This window comes from Musca autumnalis, unplaced genomic scaffold (genome assembly GCF_047663935.1).
Source record: "Musca autumnalis isolate F117 unplaced genomic scaffold, ASM4766393v1 scaffold_4, whole genome shotgun sequence".
In the NCBI taxonomy this organism is placed as follows: domain Eukaryota; kingdom Metazoa; phylum Arthropoda; class Insecta; order Diptera; family Muscidae; genus Musca; species Musca autumnalis.
In genome coordinates, this window is record NW_027411977.1 from 251,470,388 (window position 1) to 251,481,287 (window position 10,900).

Here is a 10,900-nt window from a genome sequence, read left to right on the forward strand (position 1 = left end):
TAAGTAGTAGCATTGTTAGTGTAAGAAAGCAATAATAGAATTTCGATCTCCTTTTCTGACACTAGGTAGTTATTCAAGAAGTTAAAAAAGGGACAGCAATGTAATTGTTATTGTAAAATGATAAAGGATCGCTATTTTCTAGAATAGAAGTTCAGAAAGCGATTACTTCTGATAGAGGAAGTGACTCACTCACTTCCAATTGCTGGCTGGGTGGCATGTGTAAAGGTTGGGTAAAATAGTTCAGAAAAATTTACAGGAAATAAATGAAAAAAAAAATTAGAATTAAATTTTAATTGGCATCGAAATAACTCTATACATAATGCGATACATTACACCATGAAAGGTACTTTCGAAATATTTAAAAATATCAATTTATTTTTTTAAAAACTTCGGCGTTCGAGTTTAAAGCGGCGATTTTTAGCCGATCTGAGTCGATGTAATCGGCGGCTAAACTCCTAAAAAAGATCAGCGGCGACGCGCCGCCGTCTAATAATCGACTCGTTTCCACCTCGTCATCGGCGGCCCAACGTTTGTTATTTTTATTATTTTACTAACTTACCTACGATTATCTATTCGGTATGTCAAACGTTACAGCAGCAGTTATAGCCAATCGAAATAAGAAACATTTCCTTGGTGTTCCCGCGCCTTTGGGATATGTTGCTGGTGTCGGTCGTGGGTAAGCAAATTGAAACCTGTCTCCTTATTATTGTCTGTCTGATATTCTCGATAACTTTTAGCGCAACTGGCTTCACAACACGGTCTGATATTGGTCCAGCACGGGATGCCAACGACGTTTCTGATGATCGCCACGCTCCTCCAGCTGCCAAGAGGAAGAAAAAAGACGAAGAGGAGGAAGAGGATGAGGATTTAAATGACTCAAATTATGATGAGTTTAGTGGATACAGCGGATCTTTGTTCTCCAAGGATCCATACGACAAAGATGACGAGGAAGCCGATGCCATTTATGATTCCATTGATAAACGTATGGACGAGAAGAGGAAGGAATATAGAGATCGCAGACTGCGAGAGGATCTGGAACGATATCGTCAGGAAAGGTAGAGTACTTTGTGCTGATGTGAAATAAGTAACAAAAATATATACTATCTATTTTTTTAGACCAAAAATACAGCAACAATTTTCAGATCTAAAGAGATCATTGGCGACTGTCACGGCAGAAGAATGGTCCAATATACCGGAAGTTGGCGACAGTCGTAATAGAAAACAGAGAAATCCCCGAGCCGAGAAATTTACCCCTTTACCAGATAGCGTTTTAGCTAGAAACCTTGGAGGTGAAACCTCATCTTCTATAGATCCTTCATCTGGGTTGTCATCAATGGTGCCGGGAGTTGCGACCCCGGGAATGTTAACACCTACTGGTGATTTAGATCTGAGGAAAATTGGCCAAGCACGTAATACCCTAATGAATGTTAAACTGTCACAAGTCTCTGATTCTGTAACTGGTCAAACTGTGGTTGATCCTAAGGGATATCTGACAGACTTACAGAGTATGATTCCCACATACGGTGGAGATATTAACGACATCAAAAAAGCTCGTCTGCTTCTGAAGAGTGTTAGAGAAACAAATCCCAACCATCCACCAGCATGGATCGCGTCCGCCCGTCTAGAGGAAGTTACGGGAAAAGACCAGATGGCTCGCAATTTAATTATGAGAGGATGCGAAATTAACCCTCAGTCTGAGGATTTATGGTTAGAAGCCGCTAGGCTACAGCCCACAGACACGGCCAAGGCTGTCATAGCTCAAGCTGCACGTCATATTCCTACATCAGTTAGAATTTGGATAAAGGCCGCTGATCTAGAAACTGAAGCAAAGGCCAAGCGACGGGTATACCGCAAAGCACTTGAACATATTCCAAATTCTGTACGTCTTTGGAAGGCAGCGGTGGAGTTAGAGAATCCGGATGATGCACGAATCTTGCTTTCGAGAGCTGTAGAGTGCTGTAACACAAGCGTCGATTTGTGGTTGGCTTTAGCCCGATTGGAGACCTATGAAAACGCACGCAAAGTCTTGAATAAAGCACGCGAAAATATTCCAACAGACCGACAGATTTGGACAACAGCCGCAAAACTTGAGGAAGCTAATGGCAATATTCATATGGTTGAAAAAATAATAGATCGCTCACTCACATCCCTTGCAGCAAATGGAGTGGAAATAAATCGCGAACATTGGTTCCAAGAGGCAATTGAAGCCGAAAAATCAGGCGCAGTTCATTGTTGCCAAGCAATTATAAAATCTGTCATTGGAATAGGCGTAGAAGAGGAAGACCGCAAACAGACCTGGATGGACGATGCTGATTTTGTAAGTTAAATATTCTGCTTATATGTGTTATTAAACGGGTGAATTAATTAATTGTTTATTCCATATTTTCAGTGTGCTAAGGAAAATGCATTTGAGTGTGCCAGAGCCGTGTATGCGCATGCCTTACAGACGTTCCCATCTAAGAAAAGTATTTGGCTTCGTGCAGCATATTTTGAAAAAAATCATGGTACTCGTGAGTCTTTGGAAGCTCTGTTGCAGAGAGCTGTTGCTCATTGCCCAAAATCCGAAGTTTTGTGGTTAATGGGAGCCAAATCAAAATGGTTGGCAGGCGATGTTCCTGCCGCAAGAGCCATTCTGTCGTTGGCATTCCAGGCCAATCCAAACTCTGAGGATATTTGGTTGGCTGCTGTGAAATTAGAGTCAGAAAACTCAGAATATGAAAGGGCCCGTCGCCTATTGGCCAAAGCACGAGGGTCTGCTCCAACACCCAGAGTGATGATGAAGTCTGCACGCCTCGAATGGGCTTTAGATCGACTTGATGACGCTTTACGCCTGCTCGATGAAGCTGTCGAAGTGTTTCCCGATTTTCCCAAGCTCTGGATGATGAAAGGTCAAATAGAAGAGCAGCAACGACGTCTCGAAGAAGCTTCAAACACCTATAATTTGGGCCTTAAGAAATGCCCCACATCCATACCGTTATGGCTGCTATCAGCGAATTTAGAAGAACGCAAAGGTGTTTTAACAAAAGCTCGTTCAATTCTAGAACGGGCTCGTTTGAGAAATCCCAAGACACCAATTTTGTGGCTGGAAGCCATTCGAGTTGAACTTCGAGCAGACTTAAAAGAAATTGCCAGCACTATGATGGCAAGAGCATTGCAGGAGTGCCCAAACTCAGGGGAATTGTGGGCGGAAGCCATCTTTATGGAATCCAAGCCACAAAGAAAAACGAAGTCTGTAGATGCCCTCAAGAAATGCGAACATGATCCTCATGTCCTCTTAGCTGTATCGAAACTATTTTGGTCTGAACACAAGTTTTCAAAGTGTCGCGACTGGTTCAACCGAACAGTAAGTATAATAATGTTGTTTTTAATAATATAGTCTAGAACGATTACTGAATCGCACATGTTTTGTAGGTTAAGATTGATCCTGATTTGGGAGATGCATGGGCATACTTCTACAAATTTGAACTACTACATGGCACTGAAGCACAACAGAAGGAAGTTCTAGAGCGCTGCATAAGCGCTGAACCAAAACATGGTGAGGCTTGGTGCCGCGTCAGCAAGGATATCAAAAACTGGTGTTTCAAAACTCCTGATATTATTAAAGCTGTTGTTAGAGAAATAAGAATTCCTGTGTAATTTTCGAAATCTATACATACATATATAAAAATATATATTTTAGGAATATTACAACCATAGTTATCTTTAAGCAGATTGAAGTTTTTTGTTTTGTATTCGTGCTACAAAGGAAAGATCTATGATAATTCATATAACAGTGTCGATCTGAGATAAGGCGAGGCGTATTGTGGCAAAGTGTTTTAAATACTGTGCAGTAGATATTGGGCGAATGGGCAGCGGATAGTCGATGGACAAACAGAATGTAAACCAATTGACATACAACAATAAACTTTCTGGATCGGAAGAGTAGTCATGACCCAATTACAGGGGCCTAATTCTCGAATCCGTTATCGAGCGAGTTTTTGTTCGAAGACAAATTACGAACGATCGAAATTTTTGGATTCCCTTGTACGATCGAAATTATTTCAAAAAGTTATCGATACATACGGTTATCGAACGGTGAATCATATGGTAAACACAAAATATTACACACAAACAAGTTGTTGTGCGGCAAGTTTCTCGTAAAATGAAATGAAAACATGAACATTTTATAAAATAATAGAAAATTGTGAAATATTAAAATTAATTGTGACCTGAAATAAATTCCACTATGTAAAAATATAAAGATCGCATTCTGGCATTGGAAAATATATTTTTAATTTTTAAAAACATCGCGTTATTGTCTATTTTTTTACTCATTTTATTGGAAAAAGTATTTAGTATGTGATTTTGATTAGTTTTATTGCAAAATGTTTCATTAAAGTTCGTTTTGTGCCACAAAAATAATCATTTCGACAGCAGATGTGTGGCGGGCAAAAACTCGCAAGATTCCACTCGAAAGTGTATTCGACAACGGATGCCATAATCCAAATACTGAAAATATCGATCGAAATAACTCGATCACGTATGCGAGAATTAGGCCCCAGGTCATACAGGAAGCTCAATTGATTACCACCTTTCATTCTTAAAACACATTATTGTGTTTTGAATTTGATTGAAATTCACTCATATTAAATCATAATAATGTAAAATACTAATGTGGCCTTGTATTGGGCCATAGGGATGAGTGAAAGTAATTCATATATCTTACAAAGAAAAGGTGATTCATATCTGTTCTTTCAACACAACTTTGGTTAAAACGCTCGCGGACGCAAACAATTTTTGAGAGGTGCCAAAAAATACTCCCAATTATTTTTCAAATTCCGGCATTCTTACATTAGAATTTTTGCCATTTTAACCTACTTTATGGAGGATTGATTTGAAGTATGTGTGTGTGTGTGTGACACACAGGAAAAACAATAGCCATTCCTTTGAATGTATGTTTTATATTTAATTACACGCATTTCATCATATTTTCAATAAATTCTGTAAATTTTTCTATTTTCCATATATTTTTATGTATTTCTATTTTCAAAATTAAGTAAAGAGAGACATGTCAAAACTATATTTGTGTATACAGACTTTCAGGCAGGTATTTGGAACTGCAATGAAAGAGAATAGAAAATTTGCTATGCTTTGAATGTATACTAATCGTTGAACCGCTTACTTTTCATTCATGTTTTCCAGTTTTTCTAAAAAAGCCCTACATTTTAAAATTTTATATTAGTCTATTGTATTTATTTATTGATTGTAAATTATAATTACCCAACATACCCTTGCTGATATTTTTCGAATGTTCGTCACAAGTTTCGAAAACTATATCATTTCCGAACATTTGCATAGACTAATGAAGATTTACAGCCCTATTCTGAACGCATGGGAGTTGGGAATTTTTTCCCATTCCCACATTTTTGTATTCTGAATAAAATTTTGTGGGAGTTTTTTTCCCATTTCCCATCTTCCCTCATTCTGAATGAAGTTCGAATTGGGAATTTGTTCCCATGGGAAAAAAGTATACATTCTCTATCTTGAATTGTGGGAGAATTTTGTGTCTTTTTGTGGGAAAAATCTCCCCAGCAAACAGTGTGGGAGTTTGAAAAAAAATTTCAAGAAATTTCATATTTTTATGAAATTTCATATTTTAAGACATCTACACGACAAAATTATTGCAAATATTTATAATCGCCATGTGTTTGCTTAATAAAATCATACAGAATGTACTGTAAAATATGTCATTAGTAGACTTCGGATTTTGCATATTCTTATATGATACAAAAACCTGCAAGATTCTAACATGTTTTACACCGATAAAAAATTTTCCTTTATGTTATCGAACAAAACAAAAAAAAATTAGTAGATTTTTGCAGTTCTGGAACAGACCATATGTATTGAAATACGAGAAAAAGATTCCTGGTTGATTCTGTTAACGCAGCACAGCAAGTAAAAACAAATCAATTTCAAAAGAATTTTTGGCAATAATTATTAAAATATATTGGAAAATAGCCATAATATATACAATTTTTACAACTCTTATTCATTTTCGTAATATAACTTTCGGGTTTTTTAAATCAGACGACTAACGTTCTATTGAAAACGTGTTAGTCTCCTCAACGACACGACAACTATCACACAAACGTACATACATATATGCTAAATTATTGCAATGCTATTCCATTTTCCGAAATGCCTTTTCTTGAATAGGATCGTTATTTTTGAACGTAGAAGCCTGAAATTTTGCAAGGGCATGTGTTTTAGTTTTAGATTCAATCAAAAACGTATTTTTTTTTTTTTTTTTTTTTGAGATACTTCTTCTATAATATGTAATAATCGAGAAAAATGTCCGAATTTATCTTTTTGATTTTTTTTACAAATATGCAAAATACGAGTTCTAGCGATCATTAGGAATAAGTAAAACTAGCGATATAAGGCCATATACGCGTTAACCCCTAACTAAAATTATTCCGAATCAACATACAATTTTTAAATTCGTTACAAATTAAAAAAGTTCCTATTACTTTATACACAAAAATTATGTTTGCCTACTAATTAAAAAAATGCTTACACAATTCGCAAATTCTGAAGAAAATGAGCTTATTAGAACAACACCACACATCGTTGACTACATTCACTTAAAAAATCCATAAATCAATGCACGGTTGTTGAATTAAGTGAGTTGTGCTTTTGCTAATCTAATTCAAAAACCGCGAATTCAATGCAAATAGGCATTTTGTATTACAAAACATAATTACAGCCCCCCAAAAGTATGCTATAATAATTTGGTGTTACTGATTTCGAATTTCGAAATTTCAGCTCCCATCGTTTGCTGTTCCCACGTCGTTGAGAATATGGAAAACGTGGGAATGGGAAATTTCGCTCCCATGGGAAACAGTTCCCATGGGAATGTTCAGAATAGGGCTGATAGACGACAAAATGTTCGAATGAGTGTGGTGACCAAGAAACTCAATATAAAATGGCAAAAAATACAACTTACCCTGCGTTTACAAATGCCAGTATTGGCAAGAAAATAGCAAAAATGCAAACCTTTTTCACAAATACATTTACAAATTTTTAAATATGAATAGAGAAAAGTGTGAATGTATTGGTGAAAATGGTTTGTAACTTTGTTATGTGTGCTTTTAGGGCGTCCGCTTTAGCCACCAGACTAGCTTGAGACATCTCAAAGGCGGCATGGGGTCTCAACCCGCCAAAACAGGACTCACACACAAACATTGAATGAGGGTGAATTTTCTTTCCTACCTTCACATTTACTTACTTTACGAGAAAACATCCACACACGGGTCTTGCTGTCCCGACCCTACACTGGCCCACCCTACCATGGTCCAGATGGTCCTCATCGATAATCTCTCCTGGACCCCATTAACCACACACTCAACTTCCCACACTTACCTCATAGCGTTCCCCACGCAATCACAAACAATTAGCAACACATCTTAATTAATCTTCAACACTACATTAGACAATTTATTAAAATTAAATTTTCAATAGAAATTCCCTTTGTTTTCCTTACACAATAATTGAACAATAATTTTTTTTGATGAACAAATTAGGAGAATAATACCTAGACTTATCTCTCACGACTTCAGGCTCAATTTCTAAGGCTTTCCAATAGGATTAAGCTTTTTCCTTGTTCTTAGTGCCCACTACCGGCACAAGCGCTTTACTCTACACAACCACTAAAAGAGCTCTCTTACCAGTTTGCTTTTGCCGTTCCTCTGCTCACGGCTCGCTAGAAAATACAAAAAAACAAGGCTCAAAGTTAAGTCTACTGTTGCCCTACGCCTACTAATATTTTTTCACCTTAGGTATTATTCCCTGTACAAAACTTAATTATTAATTTACTTATCGCTAACTCTTTCTAATTACTATCCTTATTTTCCTTATTTCTTTGTCTGATAGATTTCTGACTCATTTGCCGAATATTCAATGAAAAGCTTATATTTTCTTTCCTTTCAGGTGATGTTCTTGAATCAAATTATCGTTACGTTCAATAAAGACGACACAAGGTACGACACAGTATTACCTGTTGTTAAAACATTAATCAATTGGGTTTTTTTCTAGTTTCAGATTTCACAATACAAAAAAATGGTAGCAACACCACTTTCCGTTTATGCACCAATGGCGGCAGTGACGGCAGACGCTCTAGGTTCCAATATGTCGCAAGATTCCCCTTGGTCATGGATTGGTTTACATCGATTCGACGGCAGTTGCAACACAAATACCAGAATCATCCATCCAACGGATACATATACTTATTTGCCGCACTCACACCAGACTATGCCACGGAATAATCACGTTTGCGGGCGAGACACAAGGGGCCACTAACAAACTCCAGCCAAAATAACCAAAATGTTTCCTCCAGCAATTAAATAAATACACTGGCCCCCTTCAATTGCTATGAAGGCCAGTGTTACTCGCAAACCAATGATTTAGGCTGTTAAAATATAAACAAATACACAAACAAAAGATGTAAACACCACACTTCATTTCCCTCGACCGTTGTTAATACTCACAGATATTAAATACAAACACAAAACACAGCAAATACAAAATAATCTTTTTATTTTTTCACTCTTGTTTTAACAGGTTAACGTAACGATCCACTCCAAAATGACGATTTTCTCAACCAGACGGCTTTTATAGCCCTCTTTTCTCCCGCCACAAGCCAAATTTTCCAGCCAACACCATTTTCTTTACCGATTTTTCTTCTAACGTTTTCGGTAACCATTCGTTTTCTTTTTCCGTATTTCTTCAGGGATGATTCTTTGGATATTGAATGGCAATGCTATATTAACACCTGATCTGGTTTTTGAAATTTAACGGTCATCAGATTGCTCGAATGACTGCACTCCTATTTCTTTCCCTGATTATACGCGATCGTATTATTTTACCAGTACCCTCATATATGTCCAAGTTTATATTTTATTGAATATCTATGCATACAATAGTATGAATTTTACAACCTTTTCGATCTTGAACGTGCTGTTCAATGTAAACGTCCATATTTATAAATCTCCTGAAATCTAATTCGCCTTGTTTTCCGCCCGCTTTTGCTTTAGGTCCCCACTCGATACAACCCTGCGGTCGATTATCTCCTACCCAATTAATCACCCCTGACCAGTCCTTTTTCGATCATGTGCGCCCTGGCAAACCATTCTGTCATTCTAGAACACGCTACTACATAGACAACACATCCAATTTACAATGGGCTTACATTTAATTTGCACCATGTGCATATTCAAACGCAAAGAAAACAAATTTTTCCTATTGCCCCTTTACCAAACGCAAAGTCCTCCTACTGCCGTCGCCTAAAGCAGCTTGACCCTATTTACGCTTGTTGCCTCTCACTCTCGGATGGAATAGAATGAAATACATGGAGAATATTTTCTTGGCATGGCCTAAAGATAAGAGCCGCCTGGTGTACAGGCTTCTTGCCATATGTTTGGCACACGGCCTTTATGCTTCTTCTTGCTGAGTGTTCTTGTACCAGGCCAGCAACAAACATTCAAGTTCGGCAAGACTTCGCAGGCGAAATTGATGTGCATGGCATGACTAAGTTGGTCAAACGTGGGGAACACCCACCCCTGTCTCGTCTCATGCCGGGCTCTCGGTTCTAATCGTTCCAAGCAGGTTCGTGCATTTTATTATATATATGATTTAAAGAAAACTAACTTGCTACTGCTCATTACAGATTGACGGCTCGGGACAATTCAGAAGAAACTTCAGACGCAATTTCATCGATATATTCCGGAATTACACAACCCAACCCATATTCTGTAGACCCACAGGTACAAATCTCTGTTCTTGGTAGCTGTGATGTCCTGTTTTTGTGTCTTACAATGTATTGTGTATGTTTGTACCTACCAGGGAACTTCGTTGTGAAAACTTAGTTTGCGCCCAGAAATCATAACATGTTTCATACGCCACCCCCTCCACAGCAGAGGGAGTTTCCCATATATGATAATGCATATTCATATTGTCCCGTCACTATGGATTGTGGCCCCCCTCCTTGTGACTATTACAGTTAATTGGAATAAATACGAATTATGGGCATCATCCAGGAAATGTTTTTTTCCCGACTGTCGTCACAATCACAACTTATTCGTCTCCAAAACAAGTCTTTAACGTAACCAAATGTCAGTTTAACCAAAAATAAAGTGATATTTTTACTAAACGTTTTTGGGAATATTTTCATTCGAACGATACTCCGAAACGCTTTGCTGTTTTAAAAGGGGATATTTTCGTTACTGAATTGGGACGGTCATGTCCAATTCCACGGTCCTCCTATGGGTCTACAGGCGTTTTTTTTATTTTTTTAACCCTACTTGTAGCATTGGTGGACATCAATCTTATATACCTGAACTTATAAAGGGTGATAGTTAAGTACGTGCACTCTAACGACGATACTTCGCCCCGAAAAGTGGGGAATATTCACGGATCGATTGAAAGATGAACGTGATCAAAATAATATGGAGATATCATATGTGATGCCCGGTGTTTATTTCTTTCTGTGTTTTACTTAACACGGAACCACCACCACATCTACTGATGTCTTTATTGTACATTTTAGTCTTTCTATTAACGGGTTGTTCGTAGGACGTTGACCTTGGAAATCAAATATTACTCACCACTCAAATATTATTCACCCTTTTCCATTTTTACTACTTTCGGTATGACGAATACCTATGCCTCCTCAGTAACAAAATTAGGAGGAGGGAATTTGTGAATACGCATAATTTACGACATGTGTACGTTTACCATAGGAAAATGTATTGAAAACACTGAAGTTTTGAGGAAACTGACAGGGCAGTGAAAAATTAAAAGCTTTATCTGGATGCAGACTGAAGATGACTGTGACTGACTTCTTGCCCTTTCGTGGTAATTAAGT

At 37.6% G+C, this 10,900-nt stretch overlaps 1 protein-coding gene and 2 long non-coding RNA genes across 3 annotated transcripts; 2 read left to right on the forward strand and 1 right to left on the reverse strand.

Moving 5' to 3' along the window:
• Positions 1-345: 345 nt before the first annotated feature.
• Prp6 (pre-mRNA processing factor 6) lies at positions 346-3,695 on the forward strand. Its single transcript, XM_073980263.1, has 5 exons — positions 346-676; positions 738-1,055; positions 1,117-2,317; positions 2,390-3,343; positions 3,412-3,695. Exons 1-5 carry the CDS (start codon positions 579-581, stop codon positions 3,634-3,636), a joined length of 2,796 nt encoding a protein of 931 aa, XP_073836364.1. The 5' UTR covers positions 346-578; the 3' UTR covers positions 3,637-3,695.
• A 3,754-nt stretch (positions 3,696-7,449) lies between these two features.
• Positions 7,450-8,755, reverse strand: LOC141402787 (uncharacterized). Its single transcript, XR_012412725.1, has 2 exons — positions 8,526-8,755; positions 7,450-8,446 (listed from the first exon to the last, which is right to left on the reverse strand). It is a non-coding gene; the product is annotated as an uncharacterized lncRNA (long non-coding RNA).
• Positions 8,756-9,142: 387 nt separating this feature from the next.
• On the forward strand, positions 9,143-10,186 carry LOC141402788 (uncharacterized). Its single transcript, XR_012412726.1, has 2 exons — positions 9,143-9,642; positions 9,704-10,186. It is a non-coding gene; the product is annotated as an uncharacterized lncRNA (long non-coding RNA).
• The last annotated feature ends 714 nt before the right edge of the window (positions 10,187-10,900 follow it).

What these genes read in the sequence shown, in the direction of transcription:
- Prp6 (XM_073980263.1), top strand. Translation starts at nt 579, where the DNA reads ATGTCAAACGTTACAGCAGCAGTTATAGCCAATCGAAATAAGAAACAT. An exon ending in GTTGCTGGTGTCGGTCGTGG is followed by an intron (nt 677 to 737) that starts GTAAGCAAATTG and finishes GATAACTTTTAG; the next exon opens with CGCAACTGGCTTCACAACAC. An exon ending in GCGACTGGTTCAACCGAACA is followed by an intron (nt 3,344 to 3,411) that starts GTAAGTATAATA and finishes CATGTTTTGTAG; the next exon opens with GTTAAGATTGATCCTGATTT.